This window comes from Larus michahellis, chromosome 10 (assembly GCF_964199755.1).
Source record: "Larus michahellis chromosome 10, bLarMic1.1, whole genome shotgun sequence".
NCBI classification, from domain to species: domain Eukaryota; kingdom Metazoa; phylum Chordata; class Aves; order Charadriiformes; family Laridae; genus Larus; species Larus michahellis.
Window position 1 is genome coordinate 13,049,637 of NC_133905.1, and position 25,851 is coordinate 13,075,487.

General features: G+C 42.8%; 1 protein-coding gene across 11 annotated transcripts in view; it reads left to right on the plus strand.

Annotated features, from left to right (window-relative positions):
• The window catches only part of CHL1 (cell adhesion molecule L1 like), a 140,078-nt gene that overhangs the window by 97,276 nt on the left and 16,951 nt on the right, over positions 1-25,851 (plus strand). For 10 of the 11 annotated variants that reach the window (XM_074602217.1, XM_074602222.1, XM_074602216.1 and 7 more), the window contains 12 exons: positions 2,272-2,392; positions 5,561-5,745; positions 11,801-11,932; positions 13,214-13,351; positions 14,045-14,156; positions 14,858-15,024; positions 16,576-16,741; positions 17,920-18,044; positions 21,161-21,262; positions 21,473-21,670; positions 22,507-22,577; positions 25,066-25,288. In XM_074602217.1, the coding sequence (XP_074458318.1) occupies positions 2,272-2,392; positions 5,561-5,745; positions 11,801-11,932; positions 13,214-13,351; positions 14,045-14,156; positions 14,858-15,024; positions 16,576-16,741; positions 17,920-18,044; positions 21,161-21,262; positions 21,473-21,670; positions 22,507-22,577; positions 25,066-25,288 (1,740 nt within the window). Of the gene's footprint in view, positions 1-271; positions 320-2,271; positions 2,393-5,560; positions 5,746-11,800; positions 11,933-13,213; positions 13,352-14,044; positions 14,157-14,857; positions 15,025-16,575; positions 16,742-17,919; positions 18,045-21,160; positions 21,263-21,472; positions 21,671-22,506; positions 22,578-25,065; positions 25,289-25,851 lie in introns of all 11 variants that reach the window. The other variant, XM_074602226.1, reaches the window with a different exon arrangement.

Below are 25,851 nucleotides of genomic sequence, written 5' to 3' on the forward strand. Positions count from 1 at the left end.
GTCATTTTTTTTATTATACTAGGTAGCTAGGGTGAAATGATGATAATATCACCCATGAAGTATTTTGCAGAATAATACATATCTTTAAAGGATTTTCTTTATATTTTCATTCATTGTTCATCTGTTGCTTTACTTTATATTTTTTGTTTGTTTCTTTCTTTTATGGCAAAAATTGGGAGGGCATTGTTTTGTTTTGGTTGATTTATTGTTTCTTTTGATTCTATATAAACTGTGCATGTTTCTGTTTGGTTGTCACTTTTATTTATTTCAGTTAAGCATGCTAATGACTCAGGCTCACCTAACGCTGCGGTTACTAAGGGTGAGTTGAATGCATTTGTTATTTAGCCTTTAAACTGAGAATCTACCAGCTGAGATGAAATATGAGCTGCTGCTCTGGAAAAAGAAAAAAAAAAAAAATTCACAAAAGGCTTTTTATTGCGATGGGATGAATTTAAGTGGTCTGTGGAGTACAATTTGCTCATCTTGTACTTTTTGACAGAAATCTGAAGGGTTTTTAACAAAGAGGTAGTTTTCTTACTCAAAGAAGTGGTTCCCCTTTCATAATGTGATGTGAGTAAGGAGGCTGACGTCCTGGGCGTCTCGTGTTATCAGTTCAGAGCAGGAGCCAGGGCTGGGTGCTCCGAATCTCCCTCTGGCATTCAAGAAGACGCTGGCGTTAGGTACCCACGGTTTGAAACCCAGAATTCGTGTCTAAAGGGTCACTCTGGGGCTGCATTACTCCAGGGTGAGCTGAAGGTGGGGATTTACAGAGCTTTAGGTGCTCTGTGTTAATTGTGCCCTGTAGCTCGCAGTAGAGGGCAGGTGGTTCTCTTTGGTCGTGTATTGCCCTGTCTGATGCGCGCCACAGGTGAGCACTGCAACAAGGTGCTTCTCATCCTGGGGATTCTTATATTCCCTCACTTTGTGTCCGTGTCCCCGTCTTTGTGCAGCAATGTCCTGCAAATGTTCTGCTGAGCTTTGTGCAGGCAATGTGGAGAAGTCAGAAGGCAGCTAGCGGCTAATTTGGCAATCCTCCACCCAGTTAGTTTTGTTTAAGAGAAGTAAAAATGAGAGTATCAGTTTTTTGCATGTAGCTCTTGACTGATTTATTTGTTTAAATTGGTTCTGAAAGCCTCTGTTTTCTGAGATGCCCAATTTGAAACTCCCGAAAGACATCATTTTGCTGGACAAGCACTGAAGTTTTTTGAAAAACGGGCTCTCCGCGAGCATTTTGGGCTGGATAGCTTGAAGCACTGACCAGAGGTCAAGCCTTGGCCCAGGGAGGCTGAGCACTGTGAGCAGAACAAGCAGGGCTTGTGCCGAGTGACAGCCGCTCAAAACCCCATTTTTCCCTCGGAGAGATGTCTCAGCTCCTGTCGCCGCTCGGGAAGGGGGATGCCTGCCTTTGGCAGCGGGAGGTGGAGGGCAGATGCAAAACGTGCGAGAGTATCCAGAGGCACCAAAGTGTTGTGCTGCAGCTCTGGGTGCTCGTGACACCAATTCAGAGAGGTACAAAGCAAGGGGAGGGGGAAAAAAAAAATTAGAAAATGGTTCAGAGACATACATGCGGTCTTTTACCAAATCATCCGTAACTGACTATTTTTGAAGAACTAGTACCATTTGGGGACTTATTCATTACTGTGCTAATTGTTATTATAGTGATAACTGGATAGCCGTTTAACTCTATGCATATTTCATCATGAAACCATTGTTTGGCAGGCTGGAACAAATGGTCCGTTGAAATCAAATGCAGGTCAATCTTGTTTTATTATTTTAACAGTCTTCCTTACAAATTGTATCTCCATTACTGTAGATTTAATAATTGTAGCAAGAAGGACAATTCTGTGGGATATTCAAGTCAGGAAAGATGGGTTTTCATCTGAGGTTTAAAAGGTGATGGAGTCAATGCAACAGAGAGATACAAAGAAAGATGGTGTGCACCAGAAGATCAGCGATTGAGAAGACCCAGGTACCAAGACTGGCTGAGGAGGATGAGGGAAAGGGCCAGTGCTTGGAAAGCAGGATGTGAAACTGCAGGAACAGGGGCTTCACCAGTACTGCTGCCTGTGGTTATTGCTGTAGCCATCTTCTCACTGTAAGCAGGAGAAACAGCAGAGTCCTGGATTGGTCTCAAAGTGTATAAATAAAAAAGAAACTTGACAAATTGATGTCTGAAACCTTCTGACAGAAGTAATGTTTGTGGCATTATTGAAGGGTAAGCAAAGGCTCTAAGATTTTCTATCTAACTTTTATTTTATTTTATTTTTTTAGCAAATTTTATCAAGGAAAGAAAACCCAAACTGCTGATCCCTCCTGAATCTGCTGGCAGTAGCTCATCAGTCACTGTCATCAAGGGAGGTGTCCTGCTACTCGAATGTATTGCTGAAGGGCTGTGAGTAATGCACAATACTGCACAAACTTAATCGCCTTTTGAAATAGACTTGAGCAAAGAAAAAGCTATATTAAAAAATTATACAGCTACAAATGAATATACCTACCTGCCCAAACAATTTTAAATTGAACCTCTATGCAGGGTTTTTCTAAAGTATGCACGCTCCTCGTAAAGCAGCACAGAGCTAGTATGCAGCATTCATGTATCTGTTATTGCTATAGCTTATAAACAAGTAATTAAAATCATATCATGGTAAATATTGATTTATTTTTTTAGTATTATATAAAATAAAACCCTATTATGGAACTTTTTTCACTATTACTACTTTTGAGATGTTGAGAAGGTAAATAACCTCAGAATTCAGCTTCTGTGGTTTGGCTCACAACCTGTAGTGTCTCTTTTCTAGTTTTGCCAATTCAGTTTTGGTTCAACGCTCAAAAATTATTCAGCATTTTTCCTAAGATCTCAGGTTTTCAAATGCAAAGGTCTCGAGAGATTTTGATGCAAGACACTCATTAAGGAAATACCCCGTTGAGTGAGACTGGTGGCCCGCTTAACCCAGCTGTACTGGGAGATGCTGGCTCGGGAGTGCCTGTGGTCCTGGCCACTTTCTGTGGTCCATTCGCGAGCATCTAGGATTTCCATACAAAAGACGTTCCTTCCGTGATGTTCTCACAGATGCCAGTATGTCGAAGAGCAAAGTCCACAACTATGTAAAAAAATGGTGAACCGGAGTCAGCTGTATTGGTTTGATCCTGCTAAAACTAACAGTAATGGGCTAATTTCAAATTTAGTTCCAGTCCCATGTTTCCCACTTGGGCCCGTTCCAATGCATGCCTCCGGTGCTTTGTGCTGCACGTGTATCTCGAGCTTATTATTGCTATTAGCATTCACGTTAGAGCACTACTCAAGCCCTAGTCCTGGATCTGGTTGTCCTGAGCATGGCAGAGTATCTCAGTGAGGAGCTGCTGACTGTAATAATTTAAGGAAGAGTTAAAGTAGATGGGATTTGATGGGAAATCAGGACAATTTTGTTCCTTATTGTAAATAACACAGGACAAAGTAAGGGTAAGTAAGGAAAGGGAATGGATAAATAAACGTTGAGTGCAGTCCCTGCAATGAAGCGGTGAATGCCTCTCCAGACCTTGTTCCTGCTGCAGTAACTCAGACAGACATAAGCTCCACTTGGCCCTCAGTCCAGATTTCCAATTTTTGCTGTGTGCTTGTGGATGCAATAGTCTGCCGCAGAAGAGTTGCCACCAGAGAAATAGGTAAAGCAAAAAATCTCTCCGACCGCTAAACCCACAATGAAAGCGCAGTCACATCTGGTTTGTTTGAGATAGAGCTTTCTGTCGAATGGAGACTTAAATCATCGTCTTCTCACACTGGATGGCAGAGCTGCAGGTCTGTGAACGCAGACTGTGGTTAGCAGGTAGATAATTCATATTAAAGGCTGTGCAATTATATCCCCTCTATAAAACTCCAAAATCCAGGATATTTATCTGCCTGAACAAACGTGTTTAGGGTATTTTGGTTTTCCATGTGGGCTTGAAAGGGCATTGCTCATTTGAGCTGGCAAGATTATGCCTCTGCAGTTGGTTGCCATTTCTGAGAGACGGTGAATTACTTGTCTCTGTTGGATTCACTCCAGGTATCTGCGGAGAGTTTTGGTTCCCTGTTGCAACACTTCCTTGTCTAATTCGCTACCCATCAAGCTAATTCGCAGGCGCCCAAACCTCCACAAGTCCACAGCTGTGAGTTTATAGTGTTTTCAAGGTACTTTATAGGTAAATCGCCTCGGAAATACACAAATACAGATTTTCATGTGCGAGAATTAATATCATGTACAAGAATAGAAAGACAAAAGAGGACACTGTTTATTTTGGGGGGAAAAAAAAGTAAGAAAAAAAAGTAAAAAGAAAAAGTAATATTTTTGTTTCATTCAGAATTTTCCAAGAAAATTTTTTAAAATTATTTTTTACACAGAGGTGTTTTTTTTAAAAATAGCCACTTTTGAAAGAAGACAAAGTACTTGTTTGTTTGATCACCAAACAAACATTTTTCACTGAAACGATTCAAAAAAGGCAACGTAAAACAACATTTTTATTTGTTAAAATTCCCATTTTCAGCAGAAAAATGATCAGCTTTGCCTATATGTCTGCCAAGCCATCCCACCAAATGTCCACAAACCACGGAAGTGGATAGACTGAGCCAGATTTCAAGTAACTAAGATCAGGGGCAGCCAACTGCAAAATAAGGAATTAAGTACATTTCCAATCTGTCATTTTTGAAGACTTATAATCTGAACAATGACAGTGTCAGGACAGCATTGCCTCAATACAACACCACGGTAACACAGTGCCTGACAGTGGTACAGGAGCAGGACGAGGATTCGTGCAGGAAATAATAGGATATTTGCACGGTTGTGCTCACTGCTCATGGAAAACCATGATTTCTTGGTACCTGGGGCTTTGAGTAGCTTGTGCCCGGGCATTTTGCCACGATAACAGATGGACACGAGACTAAGCAGATATGACACTGTGTATGAGCGCCGTGTACGGTGTCGGGGTCGCAAAGCCCAGCTGGGAATGCGCAGACGACAGTCTGTCCCGAATTTCTGTGTCACTGCCATTTGCTTTCTAAAAACGTAAGGAGCATTTTCAGCCGTCTCCAGTGGTTGGCCACCTTTCTAACCAGGCAGGGCACCGAGTGAAGTCACTGTAATGAAGTCTTTACCTCCTTGTCTGTCCTCAAGTGCCCTTTTGGAGCAGGACAAAATGAGCTCCATTCCCTCTCCCACAGACCATGCCAATACGCGTACAAGGCATGCAGCCTCATGCCATGGCCTGGTGTTGGCTGTGAAGAACCTATTCGTAGGGGCCCTTTGAATCAAGAAGCAGCATAGAGTAGCTATAGTCTGTAGTATAACCCATAGTATAGCCCCAGTGTTTTAAAAGGCTCAGAAGACTCTGAAAACTTCACATATACATGGCTTAGTGGTAACATGGCAGTGCTAGGTTAATGGTTGCGCTTGAATATCTTAAAGGTCTCTTCCAGCTGTAACGATTGTATGATTCTGTGAAGTCCAGCAGCTCTGCTAACATGAAGCATTACAGCAGCCTAGTATTCAACTCAAAATCTTTTTTTTCTTTCTTTCTTTGCTATTAGCCCAACTCCTCATCTAAGCTGGGTCAAGGTCACTGGGAACTTGCCGAAGGATGAACCAGAAACAGAAAATTTTGGGAAGATACTGAAGATAGAACAAGTGACTGCAGCCGATGAAGGAACATACCAGTGCACGGCAAGCAACCCCATGGGGAGAGCGAAGCACGAGTTCCACGTTCATGTGGAAGGTGCTGAGTACACTTTACTAAGCTTATTCATTTTGAACAGGGAGGTGGTCAAAGGGAAGTGAATAAGGACCTTTGCTAGTGTCACTACATGTAATGCATAAATTCATCTGACTCTATCAATTTGTAGATATTTTAATATCTATATTATATTTATATCAATATTATATACTTTTATATCTATTTTAAAATGTTATGCTAGCCAAGGACCTGCTTTATAGTTTCGGGAAGCTTGCAGAAAGTAGCATCTTTTTAAAAAAAAAAAGAGAAAGAAAGCAAGCAAGCATTTTTTTTCCTGAACCATGAAGGCTCTACAAAGCGGTGAACAGGAGTACAAATACATGAGCAGATCCAATACTCTAAAGATGCGAGTTAGTCAAGCAGAGATATTGATGAAATGTCTTGTATTAATCTGAATGTCAGACTGAAAGATCTTGTTATTCTACTTGCTCTTAAAGAACGTGAAAATGGCTACACTGGGCCAGATCAGAGGTACATTTACCTCAATTTCCTTTCTTTGGCTTCCACCAGGAGTGAATGCCTAGGGAGGATTGTAAAAATGGAGTGAGCAAATATTGTACCACCCTTCTGTTCCCCTCCTTCACGTGCTCCCTTGCCATCATTTTTGTATAGGGACAACTTGAGCCAAGAGTGGTTTCTATAGCTCCTGCAAAATATGATAAAAACTTAAGAAAGAAAGTAAAAAAAAAAAAAATACTTTCTACTAATTTTTAACAGTTTTAAAAAAATGGAAATATCACCCTTTTTGTCCTCCACTGAGTATCCAAGGCCCATTCCCCCACGCTCGTGCGTACCTGTCGTGGTTTGGGCTGTCCTGTGCGGAGGGTGGTGCATCCCTGTGCCTGAGCACACACACAGGTCTGGAGCCTGAACAGGGGCAGCGCTGGCAGCTTGTACCTGCGATGTTTGTGCACCCGTTTGGTCGTCATTTATTTATGTTGCTGCTAGAAGGCAGCAGATTAATAAAGCCAGACAAGATACCTTCATAACAGGCATCTTGGAGAGTGCAGATAGAGGCACATGGTGCCCGCCCCCCCTCCATCCTCCTTCCTCCCTTCTGCTCCCCAGACCCTGCAGGTGTGAGCCCTTCACACGAGGCAGGGGCAGATGCTCTTTTCCAGGAGCAATGCAGAGCTGCAGTGAGACTCAGCAGAGACAAGCGGGCCCTGCAGAAGTATCACTGCCACTGCAACTCTTTCAGCAGCGCTGCCAGTAAATAGCTACCGAATAAGAATCCTGAAGCACAGCTGAAAAACTTCCTGAAAACATTTTCTCTTTACCGATGAAAAATGCTCCAGTCTCTGCTCTGCAGAGCTAAAAAAAAAACCAAACCCAGGCAGTATTAAACTGTCGGAGTCTGCCAACTGCTTCGTTTTTATCTGTGCTGCTTCTCACTCCGTGGTCACAAGGAGTCTTGACAGGAGGAAAGGCACTTTGAGCTACCTGCTCTGTATTTACTCATCAGCTGAGGAAAAGCCTTTTCTCCCAGTATGTGATGAATCATCCCCATTCACTTGATGCAACCTTGTGTCTTACAGTCTTCTTTCCCTACCTGGCAGTGTGGCAGAGGGGGATACCAGGGCATGGCAAGTCTTCAGCTGCGATAGAGGGGAAGTGCTGACTCCTAGGAATCCTTCCAGATGGTTTGGAGCATCTCTGCTGTAGCTGAATATTTTAACAATCTGGCTATGATTTTCTCGGCTGTAAAAATTGAATCCTTCAAAGAAATTGCAGGAGCTGCAAAAACTAAAATACCAGAGAAATGACATTAATTAAGCAGTTCAGAATATTGACCCCCTTTTCCCTCAGTCTCTAGAGGGAGGAAAGCTTTCTGGCGAATTGTTGTTCCTGCTCATTAGCAAACAAGTATTTAAAAAAAAAAAAAAAGGAGGGAAGGAAATAATCCTACTCTAGCCATTGCTGTGTAAAAAATGCTTTTGCCATTGTTATTGAATTCATTTTCTGTATGTGTAACTAATGTTGGCTGCTGTCACTAGCAGGAATTCTTCCTATTAGGAGTCACCTCACAAGCAGGGTATCAAGGTAAAATTGAGCCCAAACACTGTCTTCTGCTGGAATTTCTAACCAGAAAACATCACTGCCATTAATCAGAGATGGGCACGTTCATCATTCTTTGCAGCAACCCCCGTGTACGCACTCAAGGGCAGATCTTGAGTTGGTGGAAGCGAGCATTAATTTCAGTGGGTCTCAGGGAGGTTATGCTGACGTAGAGCGTCCTCGCACCTGACAGGCTCTTCTCAAATGATGCACACAGAGAGAAGGAAATCAAACATGGAAGAAAAATTATCTCAGTTATTAATCGCCAACCATCTTCAGTCTAGCGTTGGTGTATAATTCAGGATTTTGCCATCATTTCTGCACTATGTCACATATTCTGTTCTTCTTTCTGGTATTTGAGGATCTCAAACCAATATCCCAGCCTTCTAAATAACAGTCTTAATTAATGATATTTGCATGCAGCCCACTTACTAATCCTACAGTAGTCTGAGGGCAAAGATTCCGGCAGTTATTACCAATCATATGAAAATATTCAGCTAGCAAATTACTTGACTCTTTGAGCATTTTAATCTCTCTTTGCAAGAAAGATGTAGCCTGGAACATTGGAACAGGCATAAAATCCCCATTGTCGTTATCAGAATGAGAGAGAATTATTAAAAAACAAAACAAAAAAAAAGCGAAGCAAGCCCACGAATTGTCTTGACTTCAAGTGTTTGTTTATTTGGTTATTGTATATAATCCCCCGAACCCAATATAAAGTGTACGTATATCCTCAAAATCTTGTCACCATCACAGCGCCTGATCTCGTGGTACCTTCATCTTGACTGAGGCTCCTAGACTGTGTTTAATAGAAATAATTATTACAATATAATGATTAATTATAGTAATGATATAATAGCTAAGGGCCTTTGCAGTTAAGTCTGGTAATACTTTCATTACTCATCTAGAGAAAAATAAAATAGATGAAACTAATGTGAGGCAGAAACACGGCTGGATGTTTTAATCGGGCTCAAATTGTAGTTGTGTTTCACTGGAAAAATGCTGCGATGGGGATACAGACCCCGAGGTGGTAACTGCAGCTGAAGCTGCCGATGATGCCCCCAAAATGGGATGGATTGCCAGCCCTTGGGAAGGCGTGAGGAGAATTTGAAATGATCTTGACAAATTGGGAAAATGGTCTGGAATAAAAAGGATGGGCTTCAGTAAGCACAAGTGCAAAGCAATTCTCATCAGGCAGCACTAATTGGCTTCATAAGCACAGGATGGAAAATGTCTGGTTAGACTAGTCTGGAGGATATACTGGATCGCAAGCTGAACGCGGCTTGGAAATACTAGTCGTGCATAAAAAGCAAAAATCCTTCTGGAAAGCATAAAGCAAAGCGTTGTTGTAAGAGTGAATACTGAGAACTGATAAGGCCTCACGTAACGTAACCAGTTTTACATCGCACACTTCATCAAGGCCGGGGTAAACTCAAGGCAGTTCAGGAGAAAGCAGCAAGGGTAGTCACAGAGCTCAAAAACATGATGTTTGAGAAAAAAATTGATAGGTACGTTTAATTTAGGAAAGACTGAATCTGGGGAATTCATAACAGCCTTCAGATGAGCTGAAGTTTCTTCACAAAGTTCCCTGGGGATAATGTAAGATATAATAGACTTAAATTGCAGCAAGGCAGAAGCTGGTTAGATGTTAGAAATTTGTTCTAGCGTGGTGCTGCCGTAGACGGCATGGGAGGCTGTGGGGAAGGTTTGGATCCATCGGGGGCATTTTAGGTGTGGATGATCCTGCTGTGTTGCAGAAGGATGGACAAGATGCCCATTTTAGATCCCTTCTATATTTGGACCTGTCATTATTTCCCCATAAAGACATAAATCACTTAATCAGGAGCCCCGCATTTGTAACTCTTACCAAGAAGAATATATTATGCAGTGAAATATTTGCCATACCGTATTGCTCACATAGATTAACTATTTGACCATCCAGCCACTGGTTTTTGTAGTTGCCAAGAAGTATGTGTATATTTTGTTATTCTTATATTTTATGTATTTATAAGTAGTATGGCATATCTGCCACACAGGAAAGAGGTTCTTTAGCCTTTCTGTGAAATTATATTTCCTACTTGGCAAAATCTTATTGCCTGTGGCTTCGCAGCTGCATCACTTTCTTGGGGCAACCACAGCAATTCTCATGCTGAGAAAGGAAAGCGGTGGCCTAACATAGCTGCAGCTCACTTCCAGGGTGTATGTACAGATGAAAATAGGAAAGGGTCCATTGGGTGGTTTGTATTCAGTCCGTGTTTGGCGTCTCACCTCCTTCAAAACAAGGAAATACCCTGTCTCAAGTGCTGTGTTTGTGGCAGACTTAGAGTAAAAAACCACCGCCACCAAACAACAAAGTAATCAGGGCTCTTACAAACCTTTTCACCTCCGCGCCTTTGACCTGTCTTTTCCTGATGAAAGCATTATGTATATGAGAGAGAGAGAAGGAAAATGATCTGCAAAACCAAAATGTTCAGCTGCTTGCGGAGTTTTTTTCCTGGAGCGAAATACAAGGACGCATAACAAGTACAGTCACGTCACACGCTGCACTATGGGAGGGCAACCGGCACTGCAGTGAGGAAGGCGATAGCAAAGGAAATGCAAAGATGTTATAATTTTAGATAAGATTCGGTGTCTTGAATTTTACTTCAATCTTTGGCTGTTACTTAACACTCTTCACCGGTGCTTTACTGTGAAAATGGTGGACTTTGTGTGGAAGGTCTTGTGTATCACACTTCAGGGGTGTTTTTTTAACGTATCTGTGTGAATATGAGCAACGATGCTTTGTTTTAGCATACCACACTGATAACATCTGGAGATGTATTACCAGGCAACAGCTCTGTTAATCTTCAGAGCGTTTTATGAGCATTAACTAATGAATCCTCATGTTTCCTATACATTAGCTCATCTTTTTCAAATAGGGAAAGAGGCCCAGTGATCTGCCCAGCACATGCAGAAGAGGTACTGGCAGGTCTGGAATTAAAATTTGGAAGTTTGTTGCTTCTCAGGGAGAGATAATGATGAATTCCAGGCTGTGTTTTGGATTGAGGATGCTCCCTGAAGGAAGAAAACGATGCATTCATCAGATTAATGCTTTTTTCACCCCCCTTGGTTCCATTCCCTCCCTTATGGTTGTGTTTTTCCAATGATGTTTGGGTAACTGGTGCTCAGAGGCTGCTCTGCAGAGGAGAGGGTTTCCCCAGAGCTCACCCAGTTTAGCTGGCGGTGCTGGGAAAGAGGAGAGCACAGGGAATCCAGCAGCACACTGCTGCTCCTCTACCACCACCCTGTGGGCAATCTTTCTGGACCGCTCATCAGGATGATGGTTCTTTCATCCCCAGTGGTGAAAGAATGTTTTGTCATTCCTAAATATGTTACAGATTAGTCTCTGAGCTGAATACATGATGGGAAGCCAGAATATTGAAAATCACAATGCGTTTCCCCAGCACACATAGATGAGCAGATGGAGGTGCAGCATCCTGTTGTGGAGCTCTGGTGCATCACTGTGCTCTGCCCTCCAGCCACTCCTGGGCAAGTGAGAGGGATTTGAGCTGGATGGATATTGGCATCTTGTTTGGGTTGCTGAAATAGTCTTGCCTCATTTCACAGACCACAATCTGCTGTCTGAGGGTCCTAGTGAAAATGCTGACCCGTTCAGGTCTACCTCCTTCCACAGTGTCTCACCTTTCATCTGCTTTGCAGTTGCTTTCTAGTTGGAAGAACACTGCCCATTCCCTACACTCTCTCCCCGCTGCTCACATTGCACAAAGTCTGAAGGACAGAAATTGATGGGTGCTGATGCTAATTTTACCTTTTGTAATGTCCGTTTGCAAGAAATACAATACAGCTGCACGATAGGCTCCTAGGAGCCGGCTGGGAACTGTTGTCAGCGTTTGCCATCTCCTGGAGAACCATAGCAATAGCAAGAGTTGGACATGCCCTCGCTGTGGCACCTGATACCTGTTATGTCCCCTCTTTACAGAGCCTCCTCGGTGGATAAAGGAGCCCGAAGGTGGTGTTTACAGCGTAGGAACAAATCTTGTGCTGCTGTGCGAAGCAATTGGCAACCCAGAGCCAACCATTCAGTGGAAACTCAACGGGATGCCCATCGATAGTAAGTGCAAGGTCCAAAGTCCTCCTTTAGGTGGTGGCCGGGTGGGATGTGCCTGTGTTGCACCCAGTTAGAGGGAACACACAAATCCAAATGGGATGGATGATGTCTGGTTTGGCATCTCTTTAGACAAGAATTAGTTTTATAAATAAATAATGTATTTATTTCATAAATAAAAAAAATGTTTAAATGGGATCTTGAAGAGAGTAGGGGTGAAATCTGCAGGGCTGTGGAGTGGCGGTACCCGTGAGTTACTGCCTCTGCCTCACCCCGTAATGCTTACATCTTTTGAGGATCTGGGTAGCTTATGTTCATGTTCATCTTGGTCTTTCTTTGTGCTTCTGAATAAGCACAAGCGACTGCATGGTTGAGGAGCACAGGCCCTGCTCCCTGGCATAGCAGTATGATTACTACTATTTTAAAAAGTCTATGTGGGTATTTTCCTGGAAATTGGTGCTCTAGAGCACTTTCTTTAGGCTATGGGACTACTGACAAAGGCAGTGCTCTGCAACTTGGTCTCTGGCTGTTGAGCAAGGTCCTAGTTTGATCCTGAAGATGTGCTTTCCTGTTGGAGTGAGTCCAGAGGAGGGCCACGAAGATGGTAAGAGGGCTGGAGCACCTCTCCTATGTACAGTACAGTCTGAGAGAGTTGGGAGCCTGGAGAAGAGAAGGCTCTGGGGAGACCTTAGAGCCCCTTGCAGTCCCTAAAGGGGGCCTACAGGAAAGATGGGGAGGGACTCTTGATCAGGGAGTGGAGTGACAGGACAAGGTGTGACAGTTTTAAACTGAAAGAGGGTGGATTTAGATTAGATATCAGGAAGAAATTCTTTCCTGTGAGGGTGGTGAGACACTGGCCCAGGTTGCCCAGAGAAGTTGTGGCTGCCCCATCCCTGGAGGTGTCCGAGGCCAGGTTGGATGGGGCTTGGAGCAACCTGGTCTGGTGGGAGGTGTGCCTGCCCAGGGCAGGGGGTGGCACTGGATGGTCTTTAAGGTGCCTTCCGACCCAAACCATTCTATGATTCTATGTTTTGTACCTGTGCATTTCCTAACACATAGCCCTCGTGTCAGTCTCAAGAGAATTTAGAAGGAAGGTGTCCCTTTAGAGGGAAGGTGTCCCTGCCCATGGCAGGGGGGGTGGAACTAGATGATCTTCAAGGTTCCTTGCAACCCAAACCTTTCTATGATTCTATAATTTGCCTTTGACTTCCAAGCAGTGAGAAGAGACTGTGAACTCCACAGTTGTGGTGTTTTCTCCATCTCCTGATATAGTCTGGGTCTTTCCAGGTAGGACCTTCAGAGGGAGAATCTCTGCCAGGGAGATCAGCCTTACCAACCTTCAGCTTCACGACAGTGCTGTGTACCAGTGTGAGGCCAGCAACAAGCACGGCACCATCCTTGCTAGTGCCAATGTGAACGTGCTCAGTGAGTACCCTCCTGGCCTTTCCTATTAGCAAGAAAAGGTCTATAGCTGCAGTGTCCCATTCTGCTGATTGAATGCTTCAGAACAGCTTGGGGATTGTAACCATGTCATTTTCTTCTGCATTGGCACAGATTTTAAGAAATATATTGTCAAAACTAATGCAACAGGCCTTATCATGGGCAATATTATATGGTTAGCGTAAGTGCTCATGAGCTTTGATACACTTTTTGTTTTAAAACATGGTTGTGGTTGGGCTAAAACCTTTTCAATTCAAATCTACTGAAGCCACTGGGGGCTGAATTAAGACCACAACTCTGTTTTTTAGTTATTAAGTGTATTGTTAATCTTTGGTTTTGATTGTGGTGCTCAGCCTGTTCTTCTCCCTGAAGAAAGGGAGTGATGGGAATTCAGTTAATAAAAGAGGTCCCTAGAGAAAGTGGAACCGGGTCTGTTTTCTCTCCTGGAGCACATTGATGTTTCATGTTCTGGCATGTCCAGCAGTCAACCACCGTTGTCTTTGTCGGTGAAGCTTACGAGAGCTCAGTTGCTCAGTGCAACTGGTTCCAAAAGGCAGTGAAATTCCCATTAAGGGGCTAAGGCTTTGACGTTTGCTGGAAAAGGGGATGATGCAGGGACTGTATTTCTATTCCCAGTTCTGAAATGCAGTGCCACTCATTTTGCATTCTGTTCTGCAGATATTGCTCCCTTAATTCTGACCTCAGATGGTGAAAACTATGCCACAGTTGTGGGTTACAGTGCCTTCCTGCACTGTGAAATTTTTGCCTCACCTGCAGCAGATATTAGATGGTAAGCCACTGAGAACTGATGTTTTCATGTGAAACAAGTTCATACAGGCTCCACAAGTATTGAATAATGTGCTAGTTATTATTTCTATGGAGTTAACATTAGAAATTTGTAACAAAACTGTATATAAAATAAGTATTCTGTGTTTAAATGCACTTTCAAGAACTCTGAAGAACTGGTTTAAAACAGCAGTTAAAGTCCTCTGTACCTGTATGAGTCAAGTGCTGGGACATTCATTAAACTAAGCCATGCTGTAGATCACCAAATCCTGCTACGGCGTCACCAGCCTTAGTTTAATGTTAGCGACTTTTTAAGTTTGGACACATTATTGAGGTGGAAACGTGATGACATACAGAGCATATTTACCTGGAAATGGTTCCATATGGTTGGAAATCACAGGACTGTCCTAGCACTTGACAGGTGCAATAAAATTGCAGATGACAGCTATAGATTAAGGACTCGGCCAGTCTAGTTTAAAGACTTTGCTAGTTGCTGTCAGTGTGGTTTGGGTTTGCGGGAAGCTTATATCCCTGTACAATGTGCTACATGTGGGTAAAGTGACTTGCTAATCTTGACTTGGTCACACAGTGGTAGATCTGAGACCAGCTCCCAAAATTCCTGTGTCCCCTGGAATATCTGCTAACCATGCAATAACAGTTCCTGCAACCCTAGATATAAACCGTAATTATTTTAATCCTCTTTAGGACTAAGGATGACAGCATAGAGCCACTTTCAGCATTGCGCTATGAGTTAAATAAGAATGGCACCCTAGAGATCAAAGAAACAAAGAAAGAAGACTCAGGATCGTACGCGTGCTGGGCTGCAAACTCTGTTGGAAAAAGAGCAATCACTGCTAATCTGGATATAAGAGGTAAAGTCTCACTTATCGATAGAAAGACCTTTGATATCTGCTAAGGTTTTATATTTAAAAATTTTCAGTGAATTAGTAATTAGTACATACTCAGTCTAAGATACAAATACATTCTGTGAGGTATCAATTCTATGTATACTAAGACCTGCAATTGCCACAGGTCTGGTATAGATGTAGGAGTTTGCATTGTCTCCATTGTTCTGTGCGTTTTCTCCATGCACATACATGACGTTTACTTTCTTCTTGACACTTGCGGAAGCTTCATAAGCCACAAAAAACTTGCAGTTTACTTCCCAGATCTGTTAACTTGAAAAAATTTTCCCTCCTTCTTGCCGTCGTCCCTGTTACACTCAGAGCAGGTTCTTGGCTGACCCTTGGGAGCCCAGAGCCCACCTTGTGCTCATGGGCTTGGTGAGGTCCTCGCTGAGCCAGATAGGGTCCCTGCATCCCCCACAGCCACGGGATTCCTCCTTCTCTAAAGCTACTTCCAGCCTATTGATCAGAAGGTGCATCCCAAATAAAATTAGTATCCGCGGTGAACACCAAGCACATCGCAGCAGGTCGAGTCAGGGATGCTCTGGTTTAGGGGCTTTGCAGTGGGCCCTTGCCTGATTATCAACTAGACAAATATCTGTAAATAGAGCAAAAAACACCCCTACTCAAATGCCTTTACTTATAAATTTCAGACACATGCCTTGTGCTCTAGTTCTGTTTTAAGGGATTTATTTGGTTGTTTGGGGAGGAGGGGTTTTCCCCTGGCAGGGTGATGGCAGTGGACAGCTTCTGTTGAGCACACAGGTTACATTTAGTGGATTGCATACAAATTTACTTAGGATTTAGGGCTTGCCAATAAAAAAACCCCTTAAATACTCAATTAGTGGAGTCCTTAAAAGGACTCTCAGATGCAGGTTCGCTATGATGAACTTGAGAAAGAAATGCTCTTTTTGTGTTCTGTTTCCACCCACTCCCTTTGCTTTGTAAATTTTACAGTTGTGATAAACATGAAAATATGCAATGAAATTCTGACGGAGTAACATTTCACTGTAAAAAGAAATTCAGCCAAGTGCTTTCTTCTTACTTATTCATCTTTTTCCGCATTCAAATTAGAGTCAATTAAAAGAACAAACTTGATTGCAATAAGTTTTTCTCCCTTGACTTTAATAAGCTTGTAATTTTTCTTGGATCATTGCCAAAGCCTATTTCAAATGGCAGTTGGACATAAAAATCATATTCAAGCTTTTTTTTTTATCATCCATTTCATGACAGTCTGCTAACAAGGGTTTTCACCTGTGACTTTTTTTAGTAGGTTTTTTTTTTTCTGGCACTCTTTGGTTTGGAGTGAACTAAAAAATAATTTTTCAAGATAGAAAATTAAATCCTGGTAAATATCTATTTCAAAACCAACCATCCTTCAGTTGAAATGTTTGTATATATAACAAAAAAGACATGATCATTGCTCCTAAGGTTGATTTTCATATATGAAGTGCTTGGTGAAAATTTGAAGTAATAGTCTCTCTCTCCTAATCAAAGTGTTTTTCTGCGATCAATCAGATGCTACAAAACTTGTTGTTACTCCGAAGAACCCCCGAGTCTTGAAATCACATTCAATTTTATTGAAATGTCAGTCTGAGTATGATTCACACTTGAAACACAGTTTTAAATTATCCTGGAGGAAAGATGGAGATGAGCTGCCAGTCAAGAGCACGGAAGATGGCAGGTAAGCAGGGAAGAAACAAGAGTTTCCTTGATCTCAGCTGAATAATGCTGTATGGTGCTGGAACACGAGTTTCAATAAACATGAGACTTAATAGCTTGAAATGCAAATTTATGTCTGCAAGAATTCTTCATGCGATATGTGAATAGATCTGCATTTTATATACATATAAATATAAATGCATCTATATGACTTTTGAGCCATGGCTGGCAAATGATTTTGTTTTTTATTAATTCTCTCACCATCACAGCAGAATATTGCGTAAATCTTGGTTCAGTCCAAAAATACAGCCCTACCCCCGGTGCAGTCAACTGGGGTTGTGTTCCTCCACTTCAGTGGGACTATTATTTTCCTGTGCTTTATACCTGTTTGGCCAAAGCAAGTCCTTGTCATGTTAAAATGAATTTAAAACAGATTTATGGGATTCTCCCCCTAAGATCGTACACATTAAAACCAATGTGTTTTTCCTACGTATGAGTTTAGGACTTGCAAGTGCAGGCTGAATTTTGCCCTCCTCTTGTGTTTCCATTGACCTTAAGGGGATGGAGCTCAGCCTTTATTCCATATGAAGGGTCCCACAGTGGGCAATCAGATGTCTTCATTAATTACCACAGAAGAGAGATGGTTTCCTAAATACTGCAGTGCTGGAGAGGTTGAAGATCCTGCTGAGGCCACGTAGTTTGGGGAGATAGCGCCAAGCAAATGCCATGTCTGCAACGGAGCCCGTGTGCCTGGGCTAATGCCAGCGTCCCCTGGTGCATTGGACATCACACAAGTGGGTTGGGAATGCTCAGTTTTACTCAACCCTTTCAAAAATTCAGACAGAAAACCCATGTATTTGCCTCATTAATAGTGTGCCAAAATCCTATGTTCCAGACAGTCGGCCGATGCATATCAATGTGGCTCTTTTTCAGACCAAGAGAGACATGCCAACTTCCAGCCATGGAGGCTAAATTGCTACAAAATACAAATAATAGTCTACAGCACAGTGTGTAATACAACTGCAATTACATTTTAAAGTAATAGGCCTAACGTGCAATTTTGTTATTCAAAATGTCCCATTACCAAGTGTTTTTGTGAACTGTTTTTCAGAGAACAACGTGTCTGTCTGTCATATGCTTATCTCACAGATTTTTCTCTTCCTTATTTGTGTGTACCTTTTTTTTTTTTTTGCCCCATAGGATAATTCTGGACAGGGATACGCTGTTCATATCAAGCGTGACACTGGAGGACCAAGGAGTTTACACGTGTGTGGCTCGCACTTCTCTGGACAGTGTCACAGCCGAATCGCAGTTAATCGTTCTTGGTAAGAGGATATTTTCCTGGGGTGCAAACAGCCCCATGCAGTACATGATGCCATTGCAGCACTTTTGCTTATTTGCTTCCACTGCCCAGTCAGTTACAGATACTCAATAACCCAATTTCACAGAGGTGCAATGTACCTCTCGCTCGTTAACCTCAGTGGTCCTACCCTTGTATCTCCTGGAATGGGGATGCTGACGCAAGCATTTCATTTATATTTAATCAGCTCTTTGTTATACCTTTATATCTAAGGCAAGGCAGCCTTTTTTCTCAGTTCAGGAGGAGCTTGCCCAGGCTGGAAGGTGTAATAGCATATTAAGAATGGCTCTGCTTCTGCTTTGATGTCCTTGGTCAGTCCTCCATCCACTTTACTAGAGATTTGCACACAGATTACCGTTTGGACTATGTTTTGAAGAAGAAAGACGTAAGGCCAGTATTTAGATGTCCAACACCTCTGAAGATCAGTGAAAGTTAAACACCTAAAAGGATTAATTACCTCTGTGAATCTGAGCATTAATTATTGTCCAGTGGCAAAGAGCAGCAGAGAAAAGCCTTGAACCACAGAGTCTGAAGCTTGACCTTGTGTGAGCCTCCTTACAACCTGCCTCCCTTCCTGAAGGACCACTTGAAATTAAGGGGGTGAACTTGTGGAGTGATGTCCTTTGCTCATGTACCTGAGTGCATCGACCAATAGCTAAAATTCTGATTTGTGGGCATTTTTGCTTCATTTTAATTTCCTTTAACTTCATTTTTGCTTCATTTTACATTTTCATTTATTTCTGGTAGTGATTGCAAGAAGAACTAAGACAATTGACCTTCAAGATGTTTTCATGCTTTAAACGAATGGTATTTTTCAGTAAACAGTAAATTAAGAAGATGCTATGCACATTATTTATGGTACTGTGTTCTTTAGTGCTGTATAATTCAAAATGTTTGTAGACTGTTTGTTACAATAGTTATGAAAATTTCATTAAGCATTTTATTCCCTTTTAAAAAGGTGATTTGCAGAAGAGGAAAAACAGCCTTGTGCTCCTTCCCTCTTGTTTATTGTATCTAAGAAAGGCCTTGGTGGATCGACCATATCTGTTATTTTCCAAATGGAAAATTCAGGCATTTTTTGCAATGCAAGACTTGTGAGATGGCTAAAGAACTAAATATGGCACAGACGGAGACATCAGAATATGGGTAACTAAGAACAAAAGAAATATCCAGTTGGAATACTTCTAAGTATTTGTTCTATGGTAGAGGAATGAGCATCTTTAAGGTGCACCGTCGCCGTCTTTAAACTGATATACTGAATTTTAACACCAGATACTCCAATAATAGAACAGCAAAATGCCTGTAGGTTAAACTGTGCTTTCCTGATTTTTCCCCAGTACAAATGAAATAGGGGAAAGAAACGTAAAGAAAACTAAAACAAAAACCCCAACACAAATATAACCTTTTAACTTTTTGATGTACCCTGAGATAAACAAGAAAACTCAGTATTATTATTTTAAAAATTCAGTACAAAGCCAATTCATTTCTTTCACAATGACAGAGACAGTGTTGGTGGTCGAGGTAGCTCTTTTTCCTGTTGTTTTTCCCTTTCGTTGTCAGCCAAAAAATGTAGTTGGGACATTGGGGCAGGAGGTCAAAAACCTGAAGTTGTGCAATCTTGTTTCCTTGGTCTCTACATTTTTTAGAATTTGAAAAGCCAGCACTATGTTTAAGGAGGGAGGCTGTGTGTGTTGTGTGAGTTTGGAAGGATGAGGGATTACCATCAGCCCCCTGCAGTGAGAAATCACTCTTTTACACCAGGCCCTATACATTTCATTTACCAAACTAATCTGATACAGTCGGACTGTGAACTGTCAGAGTCAGCCACAAGGAAGATAAACATCTGTCTGCCTGAATCCGCTACATTTCGTAGAATCACAGAATGGTTTAGGTTGGAAGGGACCTTAAAGATCATCTAGTTCCACCCCCCTGCCCCGGGCAGGGACACCTCCCACTAGACCAGGTTGCTCCAAGCCCCGTCCAACCTGGCCTTGAACCCCTCCAGGGATGGGGCAGCCACAGCTTCTCTGGGCAACCTGGGCCAGGGGCCCACCACCCTCAGAGTGAAAAATGTCTTCCTGATATCTAATCTAAATCTCCCCTCTTGCAGTTTGAAGCCATTACCCCTCATCTTCCCCTCATCCTGACACTACATGCCCTTGTAAAAAGTCCCTCTCCAGCTTTCTTATAGGCGCTCTTCAGATGCTTCTCCAGGAAGAGAAAGCGTTCATTCAATTACAGGCAATTTGGCAAACGACGCATGCCACAGGTCACCTCTTCTGCCCCTGATGCTGTTGAGAATACCAGATGGTATTACAGCCGTGTGTCCCCCTTGCCGTCTCCCAGGGCTGTAAGGGGCAGCAGCCTGTTTCGGTGGTGCTGGTACCCTCAGCCCTGGCTGAGACCACATCCCTGAAAAGCGAGCAAGGCCAGGAGCGGGGCAGCGCCGTGCTCAGGGCGTGTATAGCCCCACACTTGTCCCCGGGAGGTGCAGTGCAGTTATCACACCAGCCACCACCAGCTGACTCTGATATATTCTCTGGACAGCATTAGTTGAGCTGGCAGGTAATGAATTTTCTTGTTTCCTTTTAATATAGATCCCCATGGCTGGGATAATGAATGTGATCCTTTCACTCATGCTCTAAAAGGCCAAGTTCAATAACTGTCGGAGCTGAGTCACCTTCTACCACTCTGGTTGGCACCAGGGTAAATCCAAGTGGTGCTATTATAACTTTCTGCTAAGAGCAGTGTCAATATCTATTAATGATTAAATAGATCTCAGTGTTGATTTGAAAAGAAAAATCTGTTGCTGCAAGCACGGTAATGAGAGTAGATGGAAATGAACTTGAGAAAGAACAGTGCATTTATAAGGGACAAAGCAGGACCAGAGGGTTCGGCTTGGTTTTCTGTAATAAAAAGAATCTTTAAGAGCAATTCCCACTTTCCTGATTTTGTCCACTATGAAATCAAAAGATGTTTTACCACCATTGTCACTCAACTTGCTGTTCCAGTCCTTTGGAAAATGCCAAGGCAAACAGGAATAGCTTGCCGTGCTCTTGACAATTCTTCATTATTTCTCAGATGTTCCTGATCCGCCAGAAGACCTTCAGCTCTCAGAAAATCAAAACCGAAGTGTTCGACTATCCTGGAAAGCCGGGGCCAGTCATAACAGCCCTGTTAATGGTATGAAGGATTTTAGTAGCATCATCTTGCACTGTTTAGCATTATGGCATGTCACGGCTGTTAGAAGAAACAAACCACGCTCACAGCCATACTTAATCGGTTTTACTATGACAGTTAATTTGTTGTAAGTTCATTTCCATCCTTGCTATCCATAAGCCGTTTACACAGGCTCTGCCTTTTTTCTTTTGTTTTGTTTCTTTTCCGCCTCAGAGTCGATTATCGAGTTTGAGGAGAACCGATGGGAGCCGGGGAGCTGGCAGGAACTAACCCGAGCCCCGGGGAATGACACCACCGCCCTTCTGTCACTGGCCCCGTATGTGAATTACCAGTTCCGCGTCGTATCTGTGAACGCTGTGGGAAGGAGCCAGCCGAGTAAACCCTCGCTGCGCTACGCAACACCTCCGGCTGGTAAACACTGCCATCTAGTTTTCTCAATATTCATAGTTTTAGCATTTTGCTGGGAATAACAGTGCCCTCCTGTGCTTCAGGGGGGTGTGAAGAAGTCAGGGCCCCCTTGTGCTGCTTTCGCTGCTCGGTGGCAGCCCAGGGATGCCAAAGCGAGCGGTTGGCAGGGTGTTTCCTACCCGGGTACCTCCGGCACACCGCTTTCCTCAGCTCTGCTGACTTTGCCCCCTTGTAAAGCCCATTGCAGCCCTTCATGGGCAAGGAGTTGCTGGACAAGATCAGGGTTTATGGGGAGCCTTTCAGCAGCGCTAAGCTTGTCCAAAATCTCCATTCACAGTGCGTTTCTCACTGTGTCAGAAAATGTTGTGTCCCTGAAAGTCATTTTAGAGGCCAACTGTTCAGCACAGCATTTGCATTCCTTGGCATTTTTCTTTCTTTTCTTTCCCCGTTACTTCAATTTCCGGTCCTTCTTCAGCTTTTCAGCTGTGTGCGTCCCACTAATGATATACCTTCTGTTTACTATCCCCATAGGGAGAAAAATCTCTTCCTCATAATCCCCTTACATCTGGTGCTTTGAAATCCAAAAGTCACAGTTTCATGTTAGCTGGTGGCTCCAACCAGCAAGGGCCCTTTGGAATCAAAACTGCATAAACAATGTGTTTCGGTCACGGCAGCTTTGTTGATCCAAGTAATTAATCTCATGAGCGTTTTTTGTTTAGGTGTCTTTCAGTAATATGGAAATAAGAAAAGTTTTTTTGCATCCTTTTTGTGCATGTAAATAACAAATGCAAATAAAACCCGGGGCATGCAAACTAACCTTCTCACTTGTGTGGTTCCAGCTCCAGACAAGAACCCAGAAAACATCCGAGTTGAAGCTTCTGAACCAAATGAAATGGTGATGAAATGGGAGGTAAGGCAGATGTGTCCGTCAACGCTGCAATATTTGAAACAGGTTCTCCCTTCAAGCAGCAGTTTCTAAAGCAGCATGGAATTTATCGGGATGTTGTTTTAATATAATTACATTAAAAAATAAATAATGGATCCCTTGGCTTTTTATCTCCCCTTCCCCTACCCCTGTTTTTTAGGATCCTTGATGCTCCTGAAGTCAAAGGTAAACTTGTTATTGACATAAGCGTGTTCTGGATTTCCTCCCCTAGTTTCATTTTTGTTTCAAAAGTAAATTTTTTTACATCGAACTTAGCAGGCAGTGAGAATTCCCCAGAGTATGCTCCTCTCCGTGCTTCTTGCATACAAGAAAGTGCTTCAAATCGTCGTGGTGTAACCCTGCTCTGCAGGAGGAGCAGCCGGGCCCAGGGAGGGGATGGGTTTTATGCAGAGCTGCTGCCCTTCCAGCCTGGAGCTTTAAAAATTATGAGGATCGCTTGGCCAAGAGAATGTGATCTTGAATTTTTACATCAAGAACTAAAGGAGTGTAGGTAAAGCTCCTAAGCATCTGTGCCAAAGGAATTGCGTAAAAGTCTTGAGGATGGTTTCCAGTCTTCAACTTCCCTGGCTTTTAAGCTTACAGGTTCTGTGCCAACAGTTTGGAGAGATATACATTCCTTCATTTAACACAAATTTCAACAACTGTGGAGGGAACATATTTTTTTGTGGCTGGAATTAAACACAATTTACATAAGATTTACTTCTCAATCTGCTGCTCGCAGCAAAGAACAATAAATGTTCCCCCAGTGTGAATTCATGGTTTAGGCTATAATTACACCAAAAGAAGATGGCCCTCTAGATGTATTGACTTGGATTGGAATGGGGATTTTTGCTGTACGACGTAGCCCAGGGTCAGGGAAGACAGTCCTGCCCCTCAGAAGAAATGCATGAGTGGTAATAACCAGCGTGGGTGGGGAATTCTGCTGTGACCAACACTTGGTTGAACAGAGAAGGAGCGCTCCTTCTCGCCGGGAAGCCTGTAATCCACTGCTCAGACGGGGCGAAAGCAGAAGTGAAAACTGCGACTGAAGGGAGAGAATGGGATGGACAGGCTTTGTTAAATCTTGTTGACACATTGAAATGTTGTAAACAGGATATTCATTTATTTATGGGGTTTCCTGTATGCTTTTCAGAGGAAATGCTAGGCACTAAACGTGCTATTTCTGGCAGACAAAGGCTGCAAAACGATGTTAATCTGCCTACTTTGGATTAAGAGGCCAGATGAGCATTAGCGACTAGCTTTTCAGCCAAGGATTTGCGGCATTAAGGGGGATCAAAGTAAGAGTCAAGCAGTGCTGCAATTTAACTCTGAACGAGAAGTTATTTTTTAGTTGGAATTTTTTACTACGTCAGCCTCTCTTGCAAATCCCATTCCCCGGGATCTTTGCCACGGAGGTGATTCTCCCAGTGGTGCCTGTTAGCGAGCTGCCCAGCCTGCTGGCTCCTTCCCCACAGCCATCCCAAAGGTCCTCATACCCTTAGAGCAGATAAGTGGTAATTTTTGCAGATCCCCCAGACTTGGATCCCCCCATGGATGAGGAGCATCAATGGGGCATCGCTTCCTGCTGGCACTTGCAAGTCGATGCCGGTTCATTTCAGACCTCTGCGTGCAGCTTGGATGCATGTCAGTTATTATATATTTAATATGTACAATATATAATTTAAATATTATTAGAAGTAGGCTATGTGGTGGGAAATACCCACAGCTGTTTCAGTGGACTGAAATTACCCTCATCATTTTTGGTAGTGTGGGTGTCGTTAATCTTACTCAGTAAAGAAGTACATTTTCAGAGAAATAAACTCAACTGGAGAATGTCTCATGACAAGCCATTGCTATACATCTTCTAATATTTTATAAATTCATGTTAAGTAGGTGGGAACCATACTGTGATGAATTCTTCAGCTGATCAGTAAAAAAGAGTAGCACAGCCAGCAGTTGCACATTAAATATCCAGGCGTAGTTTCAAGCATTTGGTGCATATTTAGAACAAATCTAAATTTTAATGACCCAACTTGCTGTGCTACATAAAATTCTAAGATAAAATGCAGATTTTAGCTGTACTAAGAGACACACACCACCTTATGCCAAAATACGCATTTTAGTTGTGCTAAAAGCCCTGCGGTTTTACGTCACACAAGAAAACAAAGAAAACCTGTGGCAAAACAAAAACTGATGTATGTAGTATGCAGAAATATGTCTACAAGCAATTAATCTGGTTTTAATGCAACTGTTTCTCTGCCTTTCACCCACCTTTCTCTTGAAGTAATGAGGTTTTTCTTCCAGTCATCTTAAAATTAACACAACAGCGAAAAGTTAAAGCTTTCTTTTTTTCCCCTCTTTTCTCTCCCAATCTTGTAATATGCTCTCCAAAATTATTCCCCCCTCCCCTCAGCTGCTGTTTCATGATTACTGCAACAAAGGCAAACGAGATCTCTTTTAACTTCTTCTGCAGCCATTGAAACCTGTGGAGAGGAACGGGCCAGGGCTGGAGTACAAAGTCAGCTGGCGGCAGCAGGGAGTCGAGGCGGACTGGAACGAGGAGATGGTGAGGAAGCATTCTCTGACCCTGCGAAACACTCCCACCTTCGTGCCTTACGAGATCAAGGTCCAAGCGGTAAATAATTTAGGATCCGGTCCTGAACCAAATGTTACCATCGGATATTCAGGAGAGGACAGTAAGTAGCAAGACTTTAATGTAAAAATATGATGCGTGGGGGGCTGTTGCGATGCAGAACGATCGGGTAGGGAGTGATGGATTAGGCAGCCCATGGCCAAAACTGCTGAAATGCCAGTGCTCAGCATGATGGGCTACGTGAGATGCAAATACAACTGATGCTGAGCACCACGGATGCCAGCTTGCTGGAGTTCGAGGGATTTTTTTGAAAGGTCACTTGTGCTTTCATTAATCTCAGTTGCTGGCTTAATCTGGATATTTGTTTGAAGGCCACAGTCCATAAGAAGTCTATGAAGTGTGGCAGTCATTGTGTTGTACTTGGTGTGAAAAAAATTTTTAGTTTGTCTAGGGCGCGATTTAACAGTTTAACACTGTCAAAAGTTAAGTATTCTGGCAATTAAGTACAAACACTCAGGCGCTGGGCATTGTAAGTGAATTTATAGATGGTGCCACGTTCCCATGTGTGCTGGGTGTTACCTTGTCCATTGAGTCCTTGAAGAATGGGTCCTCTGCTCCAGCCTGGGTTTCTGTCCAGTGGCTTTCCATGGCTCCTGGGTGGCACAG